Consider the following 22,142-nt stretch of genomic DNA (forward strand, 5'->3'; position numbering starts at 1 on the left):
CGTGTACATGATGACAAGCGGCCAGACCCCAGGTTGCCCGGTTACAATAAGAAATGTTGATGGAAGGAAGGGTGAAACTTTAGATAAGGTCTGAAGGACAGGGAAAGTCCTGCTGAGGAGGTCACATCTGAATAAAGGATTGAAGGAAGCAAAAGAGGAAGGCATGAGGATGGGAGAGGAGAGAATTCAAGCCAAAGGGAATGGCTAGTCAGTGACCCAAGCAGGGCCCATTCCAGCATGCCCATGGGGGACAGGGCTTCCATGCACGGATGAAGTGGGTGATAGAGAAAGAGTGATGGGGAGGACTCAGGCCTGCACGTCACATAAGGAGATGGGGCTTTTTCTCTGAGGGAGTGGAATATTATGGGCAGGGCTGAAACAGAGAACAATATAAAAAGCGTAACAGTTACCACTCTGAACACCTTATGTCCAGTTATATTTTTCTCCTACAGCAACTATGGGAAGCCACTGTCACCCATGATCATTCAAAGGAGATCAGCCCGCATGCGGGGCAGGGCTCGGCCCCTAACACTCAGACTATGGACATGCCCAGCCTCACACAGTGGAACCAGCAAGCCAGGTTTTCCCACAGTCTAGAATTAATGTAATTTTCTCTTTTTGTCAAAGGATAATTTGCTAAATACATAAAAGTGATTTAAAAGTAAAACTTTCAGGACATTCATCTCAACAGTCCCTCAAGTCACGGAAATAAGAATGTCTTTTCCTGAACATACACAATTTCAGTTTAGGAAAGATGGTCATCCACTCCATGCCACAAACACCCTGGCCTGACGTAAAGGTCGATGCTGGATTCTCATGGTTCTGAGCCCCATTCTTGCTTATTAAGAGGGCATGAAAAGTGGGTATTCCTTGTCCGGTCTCTGCAGGAGTAGACTGGAGAGTACTCTGAGACTGAGCACAAAAAGTTCCCACTTTTAACTGATGCCACCAACAATTATGGGACCAGTGTTGGGAACAGTGGAGGAGCTTACATGCTCATGTGTCTCAGAGCTGAGTGAGCAGTAAAGCACAAGAGAAGGCAGACGCCCACCCATCGACTGCCAGAGCGGTGGGAGGAAAAGTTGAACTAAATGTGCAGGAAACATGTAGGATGAGGATCACATGTCAGATGGCAGAATTGTTCACAAGTCCCAGGCAAGGGAAGCTGGTGCCTTCCCTGGAGCTTTGAGGAGATTCACTTTGACCAACTACAAAGCCACCCTGACCATCACCCAGTATCAAGCCAACTCCCAAATCCTGAAGGCTGACAGTGCAAGGAGAGGCTGCTGATACAGAGCTTCAGAGAGGTTCCCTTAAGCATGAAGATGATACACACTGAGTGTTTTCTGGAGAACTGCGGAAAGCCAGGATAGTCCCATCCTGATGCCACCAAGGCAGAGTGCAGCTGGTCACAGGTCTGGGAGAAGAGAAGCAGCTTCAGAGGCCACCGAGGAGGCAATAAGCTAGGAGCTGGGAGGATCTGTTCTACCTTTGGGACTCTGTCCATCTCTGAGCCTCGTGGGCAAACCTGGGAAGGGTTGAAAGGACCCTGGTCTCATAGATGGTCCTGGGGATGGGCAATGAGGGACAGAGGTCAAAGTTCTTGGCACAAATGACTTTTCTGATTACTGTGTGGGCACAGGGACACACAGAACCTGGTATGGCCTCTGGGTCTTTGCAAGTGCTGTTCTACCTGCCCAGGGCACCCTTATCTCAACTCTTCTCAGCCAAGGGGCCCGAAGTAGTAGGTGCTCTCTTCTCCAAGACCTTTTCCAGCTCCGTCTGAAGTGGCTTCTGCCAGTAGCTCTCCTGCACTCTACTTCACTCCCTCCACAGTACTTTCCACACTGGTGATACATCTTGTCTCCTGTCACCTCTGTGAGGCAGGTGCCTCGCCTGTCCTGATTAGTCTGTATTCCAAAACCTACAACTGTGCCTGGCACAGAAGAGTGCTCAAGAAACTAATAAATGTCAAAGGAATGACTGAAAAGGAGCCTACTCTCCATCTCTGAGAAGGGGCTGGGGCCAGCTGCAGCATGCTCATGCACCTGAACCTGAACAGGAAGACTTCCAAATCTTCTATGTTCAGTCACCTGGTTTCTGAGTGTCTTAGAGGAAGAGGGTTGGTTGGCTGCAACCCCAAGAGGATCAGGCTTGTGCAGTTCACCTTACATCCTTGCTGTCAGGGTAACCCTCAAGTGACTTTCTTCTCTGTCTCTACATTTATGTTTGGAGCACAGTCCCTATGTCTCTCAGACCCGGGGAGAATACTACAGCTAGTCACCTGTGTTTGGCAGCTCCCACTGTGAGCACACACACACTGTTCACCACCAACAACCCCCTCAACTTTAACATCCTCGAGAAGCAGTGAAAAAAGATTTTTACAAATTGCCAAGTGCCATGCAGAGAGAGGCAGCTGAATCTGGGGTCAGAGGCTCTACTTTCACCTGGCACTTCCACTAGCAGCTGGGACTGCTGAGTCTTATCTCTCTGGTCTTGGGATCACCCATATGTAAAACTAAGACAAAAGCACCCCACCCTGCAGCACTGACTGAGTGTAGGGACCAAGGTGGCACACAGTGAGCCATCACGATCATCGAGCAGTGCTCACTCACCACTTGTTTGTTCTGCTGCAGCAGTGGGCACGACAGGCCCAGCTGGGGGCTGGCATAGACAGGCATCAGCGTGATCCTGGAGGGCGGGGCACACACAAATTTCACCACAGCAGGTTCCAGTGCAGGGAAGGGGTTGGTGATGCTGGGCCTGTTCCCCACCGAGAGGGCAATGACCTGGCAAGGCAAAAGGAGCAGTGAGAAGCAGTGCTCTGCTGTGCGCCTTGCCTCACCACCCAGTTCCATGGGACACAGTCTGCTTTTCTGCAGAATGGAAATGATGACAATATCTACATCTCATAGGGGTTATAATGGTCCAGTGACACATGCATGGGAGATTGGAGCCCCTAGTGCCCTCTACAGACATCAGCCAGAACCACTGCTTGCTCCTTAGCCCAGGGAGGAGGTGGATCAGTAGTGACATGTGGCTTCTCAGCACCCTATGAAAATCCCATGGTTGTATGAGCAAATTCCTAAATTTGTGGGTTTTTAAATGAAGGGTCTACACTGACTTGAAAACATTCATCACAGTGACGTGCAGGTATGAAAGAATGTCTGCTAATGGACTGAGACCTGCGGGATGGGCCAGAAAAGGAAGTGGCCCTGGCCCTTCAATGACCCGTACTTTCTCCAGGAAGGAAGGGTCTGGTCTAGAGGCCCCTCACCCTGACCTCGAGGCAGGACAATGGGCCGTTTCCACACTGACCTGCAGGGTTTCTGCCTCCAGCCTGACAACCTAAGGAAGTAATACACAGACCAATGAAGTGGGAGCAGGACTTGAGGGTCCAACTCTGACAGCCAGGGGGTGGAGGGTGGGCAGATGACCAAACTGGGGATAAGAAGGTTCTCTAACGTAGTTCTTGACTATATTCATTCTTATCGTGGTATTATTTATTTTTCTTATTCCTTTTTTTTTTTTTTTTTTTTAAAAACAAAGCCAGTGGGAAATACCCTTCACTGTGCATGTTTTCTGCTCACATCCAGGCAGTCTCAGTGTGGCTGACTTCACAAGGCCACCTTGGGTGGCATGTGTTTATATGTGTTTTAACATCAACTGCCATTCTTTACACTATTAATCATGCAAGGATATTCTTCACTTCTCCAAAGACATCAGCTCTCTCCTCTCTTGATTCACGCTGGCCTCCCACCTTGCTTTACGTTTTCCAGCTTTAGGGTACCCTGAGAATGCAGGGGTACTGCCATACTGTGAGCCAACTGAGTACAGGGCCCTGGCACTAGGGACGTCTAGGCACAGGGGGCCTAAACTGCAAGCTGCCCCTCAATCCAGGCAATTCCAGCCTTGAGGGTGTTCAGATCACAGACATGTTTTGTTCAGTCTACCCGGTCTTCTAATTTCTTGGTTTTCAGGATTGAAAAAATAAAAACTAAAGAGATTTTAAAGGAAAAATATATTGGCATTCTCAGCTTATCCTGAAACACTAAAAAATCTGCCAAACCTGGTCCTGAGACTTTACTCTTCACAAGACCTGTCTGCTGTGGAGGCATCTGACTATGTGCCCCTGACCTTGGCTCACACCTGATTTGGTGGTGGGGAGTACTGAAGCCTGGTGAGGGAAGAGGTCACCAGGTTGTTGAAAGGGAGCCAGGACTAACTAGTTCTATCAAAGCCAGCCTATACAGGGTGGGGTGGGGCAGGGGTGTGTCCCAACTGCCATACCCTGCTTGACTGTTGTGTTCACTAAGTCTCTCCACCTCACTGATCCTCAGCTCGTCTGTCTACAAAATGAGTATAACAGCAGCAGCTATTTCTCAGGGTTACTTTGAAGTTTAAAAATAATGATGCTGGGAGTATTGCAGGGTACTCAAGGGATGCGACTTTCCACCCCTCCTTCTGGGTGAGATGGGTCTGGGAGTGGCTGCCCTCTCACCTGCTCGCCCAAGGCCTGGCAGGTCACAAGGATCCAGTGTTGCTGATAATTACGGGAGGCAGGGGGCCCAAAGAGAGCCAGACTGATGCTTTGTGTGTCCTCAGAGGTGACATTTCGAAAGAACTTGGATGGCTCGAGGACCCAGGGTCTGGGACCTCCTTCAAACAGCATTTCTTTTGAGGAGCCTAGGGTCACTAAGGCAACAGAGGAGGGGTCCACAGCCTGTGGGGACAAAAAGGAGAAGAGTCAGCACTTTTGTCTGGGAGACACATGCCACATGCTAGAGGCCTGGGCCTGCCACCTGCAGAGGTCACACAAGCTGCCACTCCTGGGGCTCATTAGCAATGCTCCCAGGGGTATGGGTGCAAAAAATGCCCTGGGGAGAATTCTGTCCTCCTCTCTGATATACTGCTGAGGGGAGGGAGGCATAAATTGATCTGCTTCTTTTGTAAAACAATCCAGGAAAAGCCTTGAAAATACCACAGCCCCTGAAACAGAAACTCCACATCTGGCATCTAACCTAAGGACAGAACAGGAAGGAAAGAAACAAGTTCACATACAGAGATGTTCCGCACACTGTCATTTACTACAGCCGATCACCAGCTACAGTCTACATGCCCCAGCATGGGGCTGCGTAAGTACAGGGTGCATCCAAGATGAGACCTGTGTGGGTCTCTAAGGCAGTATTTACAAAGAGCTGCATACACAACTGACCAAACAATTTGATCCTAACCATGTTCTTTTAAAAAGTATAAACAGGCCTAAAAAGAAATACTCCTGATGATCAAGGGAGACAGACTGCATGTCCTTGATGGAATCATTACTAGTGGTTTGTTTCCCTTTTTATACCACTGCTTTACCCCCATTTTCTACAATGTATACATAAACTTTGGGGAACAAGCCTCTTTACTCGTTTTGTTCCCAGCATTTAGAACAGTGTCTGGCAAAGAGGAGGTGCTCAATCTTAACTTATTAAGTAAAAGAGTGAATATTAAGCACTGAAAATACACAATAAACAAAGGATGAATTAAAGACTTTTTTACAAAAAGTCTCCCAGCCTACGGTGACCAATGTACTGAGGGTCCCAGGGGTTCCCGCATGGAAATGGCAGTGCTTAGGGTCTGTGAAGAAGGACATCATTCCCATCCCGCAGCGGGGGAGGGACAGCACCTGCAGGAAGACATGGTTTGCTCCATCTGAGAGCACTTCCCTTTACAGACACAGCTGGGTGCAAGGAAGAATGGAGTGTCCTGAAGGCCCTGCTCCCTGACTCCCTTCCAGGGCTGCACAGATCTCTCTCTCACTCCAGAGGGTCCCACAGAGGGTTACCACTAAGTCCTGCGAGACTTGCGAACCTGCTTTCCTGTTTGTCACTCCACTCTACTCCCCAAGAGTTGCCAGGTGTCCCTTCCTAAAACATAGACAATATCCCCACTGCATTAAAAGATTCCACAGTGCCAGCTACCCTGGGAAGAAAGGGTGAGTTAGCATTTTATCCTGGGATTCAGGCTCCCATAGTCTGGCTCTGGCCTAATCTCTCACTAGTCCTATCTTCGGACTAGTTTGTCCCCAGGTTGTCCTGGCCCCCTGATCACTCCTTCCTCCAAGCCCTCACTTCCTCTCTCACTAGGTGACCCCCAACCTGCCAGGCAGATTGTGGCTCAATCACATTGGGGGGAAATTAGATGTTTGGGTATCTGTCTCCTGATCAGGATGTAGGCTCGTTAAGGGCAGGGAGGGTGTATCTTTTCCTGCTGTATGCACAGCATGATCTCAACCACATGAAATGAAACACCATAGAGCAGGGGTCCCCAACCCCCAGAGCAGTTATCAATCCATGGCCTGTTAGGAACCAGGCCACAAAGCAGGATGTGAGCAGTGGGTACTCAAGTGAAGCTTCACTCTCCCACCTGAGCTCTGCCTCCAGTTTAGCTCCCTCATCCCCCACTGAAACCAGTCCCTGGTGCCAAAAAGGCTGGGGACCGCTGCTGTATAGAAAAAATTAAAATATTAAAAACAGACAAGAACTTACAACTACACTGTGACATTATTTCTCAGCCATCTGATTAGGAAAAATCCAAAAATTTGCTGGTGGATCTGTACATAAAGACGTGCTCTTTTTGAAAATTAATTCATTTTGGCCCAACACACATGTCTTCTACTATAGAGTGTCAGCCTGTCTCTGCATTACCCAATAGGTCTCAGGTGTATGCCGACCCACACAGAGACTCTGATTTCTCTCAGCTCCATCCATGCTCTCATATCTATGGGGAAAGTATCCACATCTGCCAACAGCCTGAAGTCCTTGCAGGTATGAGGTGATAATCACTCAGCTGCCACCCACAGTTCTGGACCCAGAGCAGTGCCCCAACCAGATGTCACTTCAACGTGGAAATGAACTCTCACCTGAGTGACAGCTTTAGATGCACACACCAAGGGTAGGGTGGGTCAGGGGGCTAAGGTAATGATCCACTGAGGCCTATGGGCATAGATTCTCTTGCTTGGGTACATACACTAAACCCTTAGCACAAAAAGGACATTACTTTTCAAGGAGAATTCTGTCCTTTTGACTTACTTTTTGCAATATGCTAAATTTCTGAATTTGTTATCAGCCATCAACTCTCCATGCACCCCTTCTTGCACACATGTACAGATGTATACACTCACATACAGTTCAAGAAGCCTGGAGTGTCCTCACTGACACCTACCCCCCAGACTCTACCTTGCGGCACATCCAGGTTTTGAAAGCTTCAAATGGGCCCTTTTTGCCCTGGCCAGCTGAGTCAGTTGGAGTATTGTGCTATACATCAAGGGGTTAAGGGTTTGATTTCCAGTCATGGCACATACCTAGGCTGTGGTTTTAATCCCTGGTCAGGATGTGTATGGGAGGCAACCAATCAATGTTTCTCTCCCACATTGAGGTTTCTCTCTCTCTCCTTTCCTCCCTCTTCTTCTAAAAAATCCTGTTTTAAAATTGTTTTTCAATTACAGTTGTCCCCATTTTTCCCCCATTACTCTCCCCTGCTCCACCCACCCCCACCCCCACCTCCCATAATCAATCCTCCTTCCCTTTATCTTTGTCCATGCTCCTTTAAGCACGTTCCTTGATTTCACTCTTCCCCTATGTCCCCTGTTATCTCCCTCTCTCCTCCCCTCTGGTCACTATCAGTTTGTTCTTATATTTCCATGTCTCTGGTTATATTTTGCTCACTTGTTTGTTTTGTTGATTAGGTTCCACTTATAGGTGAGATGATATGATATTTGTCTTTTACCACCTGGCTTATTTCACTTAGCATAATGCTCTCCAGTTCCATCCACGTTGTCATGAACAGTAGGAGGAGTTCCTTCTTTCTGCTGCACAGTATTCCATTGTGTAAACGTACCATAGTTTAGTGATCCACTAATTTACTGATGGGCACTTAGGCTGTTTCCAGCACTTGGCTATTATAAACTGAATTGCTATGAACACAGGGGTGCATAGGTTCTTTCGAATTGGTGTTTCAGGATTCTTAGGGTATAATCCCAGCAGTGGAGTTGCCAGGTCAAAAGGCAGTTCCATTTTTGCTTTTTTTGGGAAATAGCATATTGTTTTCCAGAGTGGTTGCACCACTCTGCATTCCTACCAACAGTGCACTAGGGTTTCCTTTTCTCCACAGCCTCTTAAGCACTTATTGTTTGTTGATTTGTTTATGATGACTGTTCTGACCAGTGTGAAGCGGTATCCCATTGTGGTTTTAATTTGCACCTCTCTGATGGCTAGTGATGCTGAGCATCCTTTCATATATCTCTGGGCCCTGTGTATATCCTCCTTGGAGAAGTGTCTGTTCAGGTCCTTTGCCCATTTTTTAATTGGATTGTTTCTCTTCCTGGTGTGGAGTCCAGTGAGTTCTTTATATATTTTGGAGATCAAATCCTTGTCTAAGGTATCACTGGCAAATACATTCTCCCATACGGTTGGTTCCCTTTTCATTTTGCTGATGTCTTCTTTAGTCGTACAAAAGTTTTATAATTTGATGAAGTCCCATTTGTTTATTCTTTCCTCTATATCCCTTGCTCTAGGGCACAGATTGGTGAAAATATTGAGCTGTGCAATACCTGAAATTTTCCTGCCTATGTTCTACTCTAGGACTCTTATGGTGTCACAACTTATATTTAAGTCTTTTATCCACCTTGAGTTTACTTTTGTGTATGGTGTAAGCTGGTGGTTGAATTTCAGTTTCTTGCATGTAGCTCTCCAGGTCTCCCAATACCATTTGTTAAAGAGGATATTTTTACTCCATTTTATGTTCCTGCTCCTTTTGTCGAATATTAACTAACCAGAGACCTGGTTGACTTCTGGGCTCTCTATTCCATTCCATTGATCAAAGTGTCTGTTCTTATGCCAGTACCAGACTGTTTTGATCACAGTGGCTTTCTAATATGGTTTGAAATCAGGCATTGTGATGCCTTTTACTTTGTTCTTCTTTCTCAAAGCTGCGGTGGTTATTTGGGGTTGTTTATTGTTCCACATAAATTTTTGGAAGTCTCGAACAGACTGCCTAAGGTCAGACAGGGTCAACATCTGACATCATCAGAGGCAGATCCGGAAAGTAAAAACCGCAGTCTCCAACCATAGAAGTTCACACCACGAAGGTAGGAAATCAAGACAGATCAACTTAAGAATCAGAAGCAAAAGAAAAGAGTCTCACAAATAATGGGAAGACTAAGAAATACGCCCCACTTGAAAGGAAAGGAGCAATCCCCACAAAGAGAACTAAATGAAATAGAGGCAAGTTAACTATCAGATATTGAGTTCCAAACAACGGTTCTAAGGAAGCTCAATGAGATCAGTGAGCTTAGAGAAAATTACCAAAAATTACAGGGAAACTATGAGGAACTTACTGCAAACTATATCAGCATGAAAAAGGACATAGAAGCTATCAACAAGAGGCAAGAGAAAATGCAGAATACCATTTCTGAACTGAAGAACACCGTAGAAGGAATCAAAAGCAGGCTTGATGAAGCTGAGAACCGAATCAGCAAGCTGGAGGATAAGGTAGGAAAAAAGCTCCCAGAAAGAGCAAGAAAATGAAAAAAGACTCAAGAAGAATGAAGGGGCATTGAGGGAAAGGCAGGACAACCTGAAACGTAATAATATTTGTATAATAGGGATACCTGAAGGAGAAGAGGATGAGGAAGGGATAGAGAACCTGTTTGAGAAAATCATGATGAAAAACTTCCCTAATTGGAGGAGAGAAAAAGTCACACAAGTCCAGGAAGCACAGACGGTCCCATTCAAGAGGAACCCAATGAGGCCCACTCCAAGACACATCATCATTAAAATGGCAAATCTCAAAGACAGAGAATCCTAAAGCAAGCAAGGGAGAAAGAGGTAGTAACATAAGGGAGCCCCGATATGCCTAGCAGCTGACTTTTCAACAGAAGCCCTGTAAGCCAGAAGGGAATGGCAAGGAATATTCCAAGTCATGAAAAGCAAAGGCCTGCAACCAGGACTGCTCTACCCAGCAAGGCTCTCCATCAAAATGGAAGGCGAAATAAGGAGTTTCCCAGACAAAAGATGTCTAAAAGAATACACCTCCACCAAACCAGCACGGCAAAATATGCTAAAGGGGCTGCTTTAAGATGAACAAAAAGTTTCTATGAATACCCAGCTCCTTTCAGAGTTACCAATACTTGATATTACCAATATTTTTAATACTCATTAATCTGATTGTGACAATGATGTTATCTTAATTGTTCCTTTATTATTTGTTGAAATTAAACCTGCTTTAGTATATTTCTTGCCTATTTCTATTATTTAAAAAAAAAAAAAGCTTTAAATGACTTTTTGGAATTCTTTAACCACTTATTGATTAAAGGTTTGTAGAACTTTTTTCCCTAAAAGAACAAACAAAAAAAAACCCCAACAAAACCTATTAACCATGTTTTAGATGTGTTGCAAATACTTTTCTATTCCTTGTCCTTTAACTTTTTTAATATGTATATTACTATATAGTTAAATGTTTAATATAGTCATATTGTCCATATTTACTTTAATAGCTTCTGGAGTTGAATATTTTACTTCAGGTCATGAAAAACATTATTTCTATTTTCTTCTAATACTCCATAGATTCTACATATTGATTTTTAACTCACCTGAATATTTCCTGTATAATGTGTGAAATAGGCCTCTACATTGGTTTTAATTCAAGTAATAGTTTATGCACCGTATTTTGTTGAATAAGCCTAATTTTCCCCATTGACTTGAAATATCAACTTAATTATACATTATATTGTTAGACAGATATATACATTTGTCTCTAGAATGCTCACTATATTTCACTGACCTGATTTGATTATTTCTGTGCTGGTGTCATATTGATTTAATTGCTGAGACGTTATAATGGTTTTACATTTTTTTAATATTTTATAATTAACTTTGACATCTAAAAATAAATAAAATCAATCTGCATTTAAGAAAAAAAGAACGAAGGAAGAGAAAAAAATTTCTTGAAATGTTCTATATCTGTGAAATATGTCATTGGTATTTTAATAAGGATTGCATTGAATCTATAAGTTGCTTTGGGCAGAATGGACATTTTGATGATATGAATTCTTCCAACCCATGAACAAGGTATATGCTTCCATTTATTTGTGTCTTCCTCAATTTCTTTCTTCAGTGTTATGTAGTGTTCTGAGTACAGGTCTTTTATCTTTTTGGTTAGATTTATTCCTAGGTACTTTATTTTTCCTGTTGCTATAGCAAATGTGATTTTTTTCCCCTGATTTCTGCTTCTGATATTTTGTTGCTGGTATACAAAAATGCCTTCAACTTCTGGATATTGACTTTGTATTCCGCTTCTTTGCTAAATTCACTTATTAAGTCGAGTAGTTTTTTGGTGGAGTCTATAGGGTTTTCTGTGGACATTATCATTATCTGCAAGCAATGACAGTTTTACTTCCTGCTTTTCAATTTGGATGCCTTTTATTTATTTTTCTTGTCTGATTGTTGTGACTAGAACTTCCAGTATGTGTTGAACAGAAGTGGTGAAAGCGGACATCCTTGTCTTGTTCCTGATCTTAATGGGAAAGCTTTTAGTTTTTGCCCATTGAGTATGATGTTGGCTATAGGTTTCTCATATATGGCCTATATTATGTTGAGGTATGCTCGCTGTACTCCTACTTTGCTGATTTTTTTTTTATCATAAATGGGTGTTATATCTTATCAAACGCTTTTTCCACATCTACTGATATGATCATGTGATTTGCCTTTCCTTTTGTCTATGTGATGTATTACATTTTTTGATTTGCTAATATTGTACCATCCTTGCATCACTGGGATGAATCCCATTTGATCATGGTGGATGATCTTTTTAATGTATTGCTGTATGCGGTTTGCCAATAATTTGTGGAGGATTTTAGTGTCTATGTTCATCAGCGATATTGGCCTGTAGTTTTCTTTCTTTGTTGTGTCTTTATCTGGTTTTGGGATTAGGATGATGCTGGCCTCACAAAAAGAGTTTGGGAGTCTTCCCTCTTCTTGAACTTTATGGAATAGTTTCAGAAGGATAGGGGTTAGCTCTTCCTTAAATGTTTTGTAAAATTCTCCTGTCAAACTGCTCAGTCCATGGCTTTTGTCTTTGGAGCTTTTTGATTACTCCTTCAATTTCACTAGCTATTATTGGTGTGTTCAAGTTTTCTGCTTCTTCTTGATTCAGTGTTGGAAGATTATGTTTCTAGCTTTCCTCCCTCTCTTAAAGTCAATGGACATGTCCTCAAGTGAGGAATTAATAAAAAAGGGCCCTTTTCCTGCACATGAATTGTTAAGCATGCTCAGGGCATTTGGCTTTCCCTCCCTGCACTTCCCCTCAAGACAGTCATACAGGAAGTTCTCGTGCTTCACCCAGGCCTCTGTTCAAATGTCACCTCCTCAGAGAGGCTTTTTCTGACTCTAACTTGAGCAGGACCTCCCAATACCTGTTACTTCCTTCCCCAGCTCAAGCCCTTAACGTACCTTCCATCATTTTCTATATGCTCATTTGTCCATTTGCTTCTGTGTTACTACAACTAGAGTGAAGCTGCCAGTTGCTCAGTCTCCCATCTCATAAAATGGATATAAGGAATAGAGTCAAGGGAGCAGGAATGAAAGTCTTGAATGCGTACCCAGTACTGTCATTATTATCCACTCTCATCCTCATTTTACAGATGAAAAATAGGAATCCCAACAAAAAGAAACAACTGATCCAAGTTTACCCAGCTGGTGGGTACAGGTCTATTCTGACTCCAGATGCCCTGTTCCTGCCCATGTCTCAATGCCACAACCAGCAAAAGTTTGTTGTAGGTATAGCAGGATGTTTTTCATTCACCCCAAAGGGAAAGGTTGTGCAAAGTCATCACATGTCCTATAATTAACTAGAGAACTAGGAATCATCACCTGCACGTGTTATTCCCTTCTCATTCGGGCACTACAGTGTCACAGAACTCTATGCCAAGGAGATAGGTCAATAATCAATACCACTAATGAGAGACACTCATAAATTGTACAGGCTCCTCAGTGGGCATTAGACTGCAACTATTCAAACAGGCAAAGCAAGAGAAGAGAGTGCCTGTTTGGCTCAGACAAGGTCTCCTTGCTGGGCATCCATTTCCTGGTTTGCAAAACAGGGGGATGGGTTTGGTCATCAAGAGTCCCTTAGCACTGGCAGTACACATTTCTAGGAGATGGAATTGCACCTCTTTGCAGGAATACTCATACTCTGTCTAGAATCAAGAGACAGGAGGCATGGAGCAGGGCAGGTTAAGGCTCCAGCATACCTGGTTGGCCCAGAGACGTTAGGGTCAATGCATTCAGTCTATGCTGACATTGCCAAAATGAAGGAGCCAGGTGGCCTCTCCAGATCCAGGCACTTAGGAGCTTTCAGAGAGTAACTTGCAGGTGGGAAAAGGCACTCTAATATCCTGCAGCAGACAAGGGCTGAAGAATAATTGGGACGTTAACTATGGAGGGAACTGGGTCCCTGGCAAGCACAAGCCCCACCATGATCCAAGCAGAGAGAGAGGATAACACATAAGCTGGGGGGAGGAGGAAAGGGCTGAGCGGTACCCACGAGATACAGACAGGAGCTTTCTTCTGTGGAGGGGAAGAGTCCTTACATTGTGTTTCCAGAACACACCCATTCTCAGACCTTTACTAGCTGCAAGATGAGAATATCCAGTTCCTAACCAGATTTCAAAAACCTCTTTGTTCTGACCCACCACAGCCTCATATGTCACCCCAAAATATACGATACTGCCTCTAGTGCTCCCACTAGCCACACTTCCAGTCTCCCTGTCCTCCTCCTATTTTTGTGTTCATTGGTGACCTGTCCTCCCCAGGAACCTTTGTTATCTCTACTATGCTGGCTGCAATTATCTGAGTGTCTTTCTCCCCCAGCACAGAGTGTGTGATTTTTCCCTAGATCTCTGTCTCCCTAGCCTGGGCCTGTACCAACAAAGTCCCCTGCAACTGCCTGCAAAATAAACTGATGGAGAGACCAGCAAGCACAGGTTGTAGCAATGACTATTTGCCGCCTTCCCAGTTTCCACACTCCTCTCTTCCTTAGAGAAGGAATCCCAATTTTATTAGAGTTGTAAATAGCCCAGCTACAATAGTTCCCTGGGTGTGACCAACAGATTAAGCTCTGGCCAGTGAGATACAGGTGGAAACTGCTGTTTTAAACTTCTGACAAGACTACTATAGGAAAATACACTGACAAGTGAGCTCTTTTCCCTTCTGGCTATGTGGAATGCAGATATGATGGCTGGAGCTTCAGTAGCCATTTTAGACCATGAGGCAAACCTTGAAGATGAAAGCCACATACTAGGATGATGAAGTGGAAAGAGAGAAACCTGGGGTCCCTGATGACCATGGAACTGCCACAGTAGCTCTGTATGAGAGCTCTTGTGTGAAAGAGAAATAAATTTTCTATTGGTTAAGCCATGTTATTTGGGTTTTGTTACCTGATATGAAGGAATAAGAAAAATAAAAGAGACCTATATTCTTCTATATTGACTAGTCAGGAAGCCACCTTGATAGGGCACCATATCTTTACCCTTAGTCCCACATTGGGACAGTGAGCTCTGTTGCTGGCCTCTGATGTTCCAGACAAATACCCTGATAATCAGACTGTCCAGTCACCTGAAGAAGCACTCATGAAATGCCCTACATAACCTCTTCAAAGGGTCCTGGCTAAAAACCCCATCACGTGGAAGGCTGTGGCAGGGCTTCCTCCAGAATGACCACTGCCATCTTAGGGATTTCAGTTCTCTTCAGCACTGTTCTCTGAGCCCTCTCGCCTCCTCCAGTGCCATGATCAGTGAGGAGAGTCTGACCTCCTATACTTAAGCTGCCACCCTCCCTTCCGCCATGCTCTCTACCATCCTTTCACACTTGTATTTTTGTATATGCATGCCATGGAAAAAGTCATCACTTACTTGATCACTTATTGTCTGTCTCTACCTCTGTCTCTGCTGTAATGTCAATTCATGAGGACCAGGATTTGTGGTGGTGGTGGTGGTGTTTTTTTGCAACATCGTATCCTTCTCGTTAAGAGCAGGGACTGGTACAGAGTAAGTATTCATATATTTGTTAAATAAATAGATGAATGGAGTAAGAGGAGCATGGCTGGGCCATTTCTCCCTAGTGAATATCTAGATGTATCTGCAATTTTAGATCTAGGGGTCAGGAGACCTTGGTTTCAATCTTGGTTGGTTAACTCTAAACACATTTCCCCTACTTATTAATTTCAATTTTTTAAAGATTTTATTTATTTATTTTTAGAGAAAGGGGAAGGGAGGGAGAAAGAGAGGGAGGGAAACATGGATGTGCAAGAGAAACATCAATCAGTTACCTCCCACATGCCCCCAGCCAGGGACCTGGCCTCGCAACCCAGGCATGTGCTCTGACTGGGAATCAAACCAGCGACCTTTCATTTCATAGGCTCGTGCTCAGTCCACTGAGCCACACCAGCCAGGGCCCCTACTATTCATTTTAAATAAAACAACATTTTTCAAATAATTAAAACAGAACTATCATATGACCCAGCAATTCCACTTCTGGATATGAAAGAAAATGAAGGAAACAAAAACACTAACTTGAAAAGATTTCTGCATCCCATGCTCATTGTAGCATTATTTACAATAGCCAAGAAATAAAAACAACCTAAGTGTCCATTGATTAGTGAATGGATAAAGAAAATACGGTACATACATACAATGAAAGCATAAAAAACACATATACAATTCAGCATATATACAATTCAGGCATAAAAAAGAAAATCCTCCCATTTACAACAACATGGATGGACCTCGAAGGCATTATGTTGTGAAATAAGTCATACAGACAAAGACATATAGTATATGATCTCACTTATATGTGGAATCTAAAAAACAAACAAATAAAAAGCTCATGAATACAGTGTACAGATTGGTGATTGCAGGGAGGGAAGAAGTTAGGGGAGGAATGGGGAAAGGTGATCTAAAGGTACAAACTTCCAGTATAAAATAATTAAGTTCTGGGGATGTAATGTACAGCGTAGTGACAATAGATAACAATGCTATCTTGCATATTTTTAAGTTGCTAAGAGAGTAGCGCTTAAATATTATCATCATAGAAAAAAATTTGTAACTACTGGTGGTTACAGATGTTAACTAGGCCTATTGTAGTCATTTCTCCACATATACAATGTTGAATCATTACATTGTACACCTGAAGCTAATATGTTATATGTCAATTATACCTCAATTAAAAAAACAAAAACAAAAAACCCCTTGGTTGCTGTCTGCTATCTATCAGGCACCATGCCCAGGACTAGGGATTCAGAGATAAAAAATTCTGAGCTTGCTTTAATAGATAGTCACAGAGCACGGAGACCAGAGCTATCCCAAAGGCAGATGCTTGGGTGTTAGGGAAATGAAGTGCTGACTGGCCCAGCCTGGGAGGCTGAGGAAGAGCCTTCCCCAGGCCAAGACTTTAAGCCTCCCCTAAGCAAGGAGCCAACTTACCCATCTCTGGGCCTCCTGTGTGAGAAGCACAGTCCAAAGTAAGAAACAATTACATTCACCATCCTGCTGCATGATAGCTATTGTGTAAAGTCTTCACAACTACCCTTCAGAGAAGATTCAGTTGTTTTATTAGTATTTTAATAATTAACCCTCAGTGAGTACTTACTACCTCCTAGGTAGTGTTTTAAGCCAATTTTGCTCAAAGCTCAGCTAATTCTTATAACCCTATGAATTAGGAACAATATAAGCCCCATTTTACAGCCAGGCAAACAGGCCCAGAGAAATTACATTAGTCAAAGTCACAGAGTTGGTGTTAGACCTCGATTCATACTTAGATTCATACTTAGGGGTTAGTGTCAAAGCTGTGATCTCAAGTATATAATTGCTTCCCACCCACAGATGGGCAAATGGGGACTCAGACACTTCATGGTTACCTGACATCAGGCAGGAAGAGAATCCAAGGCCTCAGGTTCCCAGGTCCCAAGTTCCCAAGGCCCCAGAATGTGTACCCTCAGGGCAGGGCCACTATCCCCATTCCAGGATTCACCAAAATTGACTGTCTGTCATAATCCCTTTTAGGCCCCTAAAGGGTACCATTTCATCCACACAGATATCAGGAATCATTGACTATCATCAGGGAGGCTCTGCTCCTTCTACATACTTCCTAATTTCAGCTTGAAAACCAAAGGAAGAGATCGCTGTTCTAAAAGCTATTTTGAATAATCAGGGTTTTAATACAAATTCAACAGAACAAATGAATAATTCAGTTGGAGGGCAGGGGCCGCAGGCTCACCTTGAGGGGCAGGTAGGCAGCGATGGTGATCTGGGCACTCAGGTGGATGTGGCCGTGTTTGTAGCTCACGAGGAGCGCAGTGTACCCCTGGGCCTCGGCTCTCACCCTGACACCACTGCAGTGCTCAGATCCTGGCTGTAGCCTCCCTGCAAGAAGAGGAGAGCCAAATGGTCACTGGGAATTTGGCTTTCCTGGAAAGACATGACAGGCTGACAGTCCTCTCATCCAGGGCTTCATACACAACCTAATTTTTTAACATAAAATTTTAATTCCCATACCAAAAAGTATATTTGTCAGAAACACGCAGTTCACAATGATTGTTTTCCTTCACAAACTGAGTATAAGCTGTACCCAGGACTGGAATCAAGAAACAATTTAACCTATACCCTGGAATCTCCTATGGATCCTCCAGTCACTAACTAGCTCCTCCCCAAAGGAAAACCAATGTGAGGTGCCCTCTAACTGCAGTGTAATTTTGCTGGCTTCTGTATTTTACATAAAAGGAACCACCGAGCATAAACTCCTTTGTGTCTGTCCTCTTCAGTTCAGTATTAATGGCGAGATCTCTCTTATATTTTGTACATTGTATATCTTGTATCCACATTTGCATATATTATTCTGTTTCATAAAGAGTCTGTAATCGATTTCTCCATGACACTGCAAACACCAGGGCTGTTCCCAATGCAAGGCAATGATACACAGTGCTGCTGAGAACATGTCTTTTGGTGCACTTTCCTTGAGGTAGACAGGTTTTGGCCTTTCTTTTATGTGTGTCCCTAAGAGTGCTGTATCCGCACACCTAATCCCTATTGCTAGGAGCATGCGTGTGTTCATCTTTCATCATTACTGCCAAATAACTTTCCCAAAATGGTTGTATCAAGTTACAATACTTCTAATGGCTATGCTACATCCCTGCCAATACATAGTATTTTCCACTCTTTTTTTTAAAAAAAGCCATTCTAGTGGGAGTTTGTTTTCTTTCCAAACATTTAGAAAAAATTATACTGTGAAGCCCCATATTCCCGCCCCTTAAATTCTACAATTATCATTTTGTTCTAGTTCTCTTACTGCATTATCTATCCATCCCCTATGCATCCATCAATTGATCTTGTATTTTTATGCATTCAAAACTGAGTTACAGGTGTCAGTACACTTCATTCTAAATATTTTAACAAATACGTTATTATCCCAGTATTTCTTTATGGTTCTTTTTATTTTTTAAGGTCCAATTTACACAGAGTGAAATGCACAGACCATGTGGCTACTGTAAAACCCCAACCCACCACAATGCAGAACACTGTCCCCCAACCACCGCCCCCCCACCCCAGATCCCTTACACTTTTTCCCAGACACTCCTCCCCTGGAGGTCATCACTATGCCATTCTGATTTTTTCCACCATAGTTTAGTTTTCTTTCTTAATAGTAATTTTACTAAAATACATAATTCATATACTGCAGAATCTCCCATTTGAAGTAAACATGCAATTTGGTGGTTTTTAACATATTCACAGAGTTGTGCAACTATTGCCACTAATTTTAGAACATTTTATCCCCCAGAAAGAAAACCTGTACCCATGATCCACCTCCTTTCTTCTCCCATCCTCTGGTCCTTGGCAGATATTGCTCTACATTCAGTCTCAGCATAGGTTGGTTTGCCTCACACTACTCATCAATTAACTGTGCTCTTCGTGTCTGGCTCATCTCACGCAGCATAATTTTGAAACTCAGCCCTGCTGCTGTGATCAATAGTTGCTTCCTTTGGAATTCTGAGAATTAGTCCATTGTCAGGATGTTCCGTATCTTGCTTATTCATTCACCAGTTGATGGGCATGCTGGTTGCTTCTAGTTCAGGGTGATTAGTAAAAGAGCTGCTGTGGACATTTGAGGACAATCTCCACACTCCCAGGACACGTTTCAATGCATGTTATTTTTGCCAATGGCCACTGCCATGCCCCAGGTAGAAGTCCTTATGCTGCAAAGAAGGATAGGCCAGAGTCCACAGGCAGAGCCCAGGAGCTTCTGAAAACTGAAATTGGGTCCACAGTTACACAAACAAAAAAAAATGGAGACATGATAGGTCTGAGTATGCACCCTGCTGTCTTCCAGTCTGGTACAGGGAGTCTGCCCAAATGCTTATCTGGACATGGCCCTGAATTATGAGAAGAGAGGTAGGCCCTTTGTAGAGCGGAGAAGAGATGCTGGGGAACTAAGCGCTGAGGGACACACTCAAGCTCCATGGCCCTGACCTGGGAATGGGAGGCCCCCTGCTCTGACCTGCCCAGAAGCTGAAGTGTGCTACACCCCTTCTTGTCTTTAGGCTTACAACACACTCTTCCTGTTCCTCAGAATACTCTTCCCTTATTTTCTCCTAGTCCCATCCTTCAGGTTTCAGTTATTACTTCCTCTAAACAGCCTTCCCATGCATCCCCAAACAAGCTTAGACACCCGTCTTCAGCACATTTCTCCTGGGGAACATGTCTGGGCATTTCAAGGGAGTACAGGCCCAAAAGTGAAAAAGAACTCACAGGATTCATGCCACCCTACTGGCGCACTCTGTCCCAGTACCATACCTGCCTGTTGCACCATCTGTCTTGCTGGACTGTAAGGGCCACGAATGTGAGACTACATCTCTCATGTTTACCGGGGACCCTCAGAGCATAGCACTTAAGTGCTGCTGAGTGAACCGGGGGCTGAAAACCAGCCAAGGCTTATAACAGAAAAAGGGCCAGGGTAGAGCAAGAGCTGTTGTACTGCCATCCCCAGAGGATGAGCCTGGTCAAGCCCAGCAACTCCATGGAGAAGTTCACAGTAACGACCACAAGCCAAGAGGCTTTTAAGTGTGCTTCAACAATGAGGACAAGGCAGAAATAGGATCCCAGGAGCCAAGTTCAGTAGGAAGAGGATGAGGCCCCAAAATAACCCAAATGTGCTGGCAGGAGTGATGCCTGGGACTGCAGTTGCCAAGGGAACCCAATATAGTTCATTTCCAAGAACCATGACCTGAGTCTCATGTATGCTCTTCACTTGGTCAAGATCAAGGTCATGAACTTTACGGGAAGATGGAGAAAGAGAAGGAACCCATTAACCTAACCTGGGATCACATCTACCCTCATGTTTCTATTCCATGTGCTTCCTGTGCCCTAGGGCAGGTGCCAATCAAGCCGCTGACCCCATCTGGTCTTAAGTACCATGGATTTCCATGATGCCAGTGTCTCTCTACCCTGACTAGACTTCTCATATAACCTGGGCCCTATCACAAGCCTTCACAAAGCCACATATACTCTTCATTGGGGGACACTTAAGGAGCTTGCTAAGGGAATTTCAATGCCGCAGGATTCTGTGTCAGGTGCTGTCTTCAAAATCAAACCCTGGAACTAGGCTTAGGGACACTCATTCATGCCCTCACAAGCAGGCAAGGGGCCAGTATCCCCACTTCATACTTGAAGAATCTGAGGCTTAGAAAGATTACACAACTTGCCTGGCAACAGACAGCAGATATGTTGAAGAAGGGAGCTCAGACTCAGGAGAATGGAATTCCAAACTCTGGTTTTCATTCCTGGGATCTCCTGGATGTAGACCTAGTGCCTGGGCTGAAGCCTGCAACTCCTCTCCAGGATACATGTGGGGGGGGCAGTGCTGGGGAAGCAGGCTCCTCTCCTGCCATCAGTGGGACCCTCTTCCACGTGCTAATGTTTTCCTTGATCCTAAATCATTGTCTCACTGAGGACACTTAAGACATCATAAAGCTCAATTTCTCTTGGATGGTCAGAGAGGACACAGCAACGCCCTCCACAGGATGATACAAATATGGTTTGCTTAGTGATGTCTCAGAGACACTGCCTCCTTCCTCTGCACAGTTTCACATTGAAATAGCTCCACTGGTAACCACAAATACAGCAGTGGCATATAGAGCCGCCTGGCACCTCAGGCCATCCTACGAATACCTCTGCCAATTAGGCTTCCTAAACCCACCTCCATCAAGTCATTACTCCTCTGCTCACAAACTGTCTGTAGCTCCCACTGCCTGAAGGGCTCCCAAACCCTCCAACACTCCACCATGACTCAGGATCCAACACATTCCAACTATTCCAGGTCCACTGTGTATGTCCCCATCCCCAGACATGCCCACCTCAGGGCCCTGGCTCCAGAACCCCACCAACTACCGTTCTGTTTCCCTGTTACTTCTACCCCTACCCACACCTCACTGGCTCAACAGTTCTTGCTTTTCTTCATGTGGAATTCAGAGAGGAATTCCTCTGCTGCCCTTGAGCCTACTTCCCTGGGAGGCCCCATTTTTCAGAGGACTCGGGCTCCAGAACAGTAGGCCAGACATAATTTGATGTGTCTCCCTCGCTCTGTGTTCTTGTGTGAGTTTGGATGGCTACACAGACTCAGTCTCTATCTGACGTGTGGCCCAACCACAGCTCCTCCTCCCATGGTGGCTGCGAAGTCTAATGAGATCACACATACAAGGTGCTTACTTATCCCGCACCTGGCAGGGCTGACACTCCATAAACTAACTAACTTCCACCATCACCACCTATATCACCACGAAAACCCTGCAAGCGATGGTAAAGAGAAAAAGATCAATGTGCATGGCTTTGATGGCTCTGGAGGATGGATGTGCATGTCACAAAGGTGTTGCAATTCTGTCACTAACCAAATCCTGCATCAACAGCGTATTCTGAGCACCTACTGCACTGCAGGCACTGCAATGGGCACTGTGACGTGCAATTCTGTTTAGAATGACACCTGTTTTAGAGAAGTGAAAACTGAGGCTCAGCAAGCAGTGACATGGTGGGTCACCTGCCCGGTAAGATCCAAAGC

General features: G+C 44.4%; 1 protein-coding gene across 1 annotated transcript in view; it reads right to left on the minus strand.

Annotated features, from left to right (window-relative positions):
* The window catches only part of NUP210 (nucleoporin 210), a 122,741-nt gene that overhangs the window by 57,878 nt on the left and 42,721 nt on the right, over positions 1–22,142 (minus strand). Inside the window, exons 14-16 of the mRNA XM_054575085.1 lie at positions 17,316–17,461; positions 4,502–4,723; positions 2,616–2,789 (exon numbers count right to left, since the gene is read on the minus strand). Of these exons, the coding sequence (XP_054431060.1) occupies positions 2,616–2,789; positions 4,502–4,723; positions 17,316–17,461 (542 nt within the window). The remainder of the gene's footprint in view (positions 1–2,615; positions 2,790–4,501; positions 4,724–17,315; positions 17,462–22,142) is intronic.

This window comes from Pteronotus mesoamericanus, unplaced genomic scaffold, assembly GCF_021234165.1.
Source record: "Pteronotus mesoamericanus isolate MK-2021 breed Mesoamerican mustached bat unplaced genomic scaffold, CSHL_Meso_final contig_27, whole genome shotgun sequence".
In the NCBI taxonomy this organism is placed as follows: domain Eukaryota; kingdom Metazoa; phylum Chordata; class Mammalia; order Chiroptera; family Mormoopidae; genus Pteronotus; species Pteronotus mesoamericanus.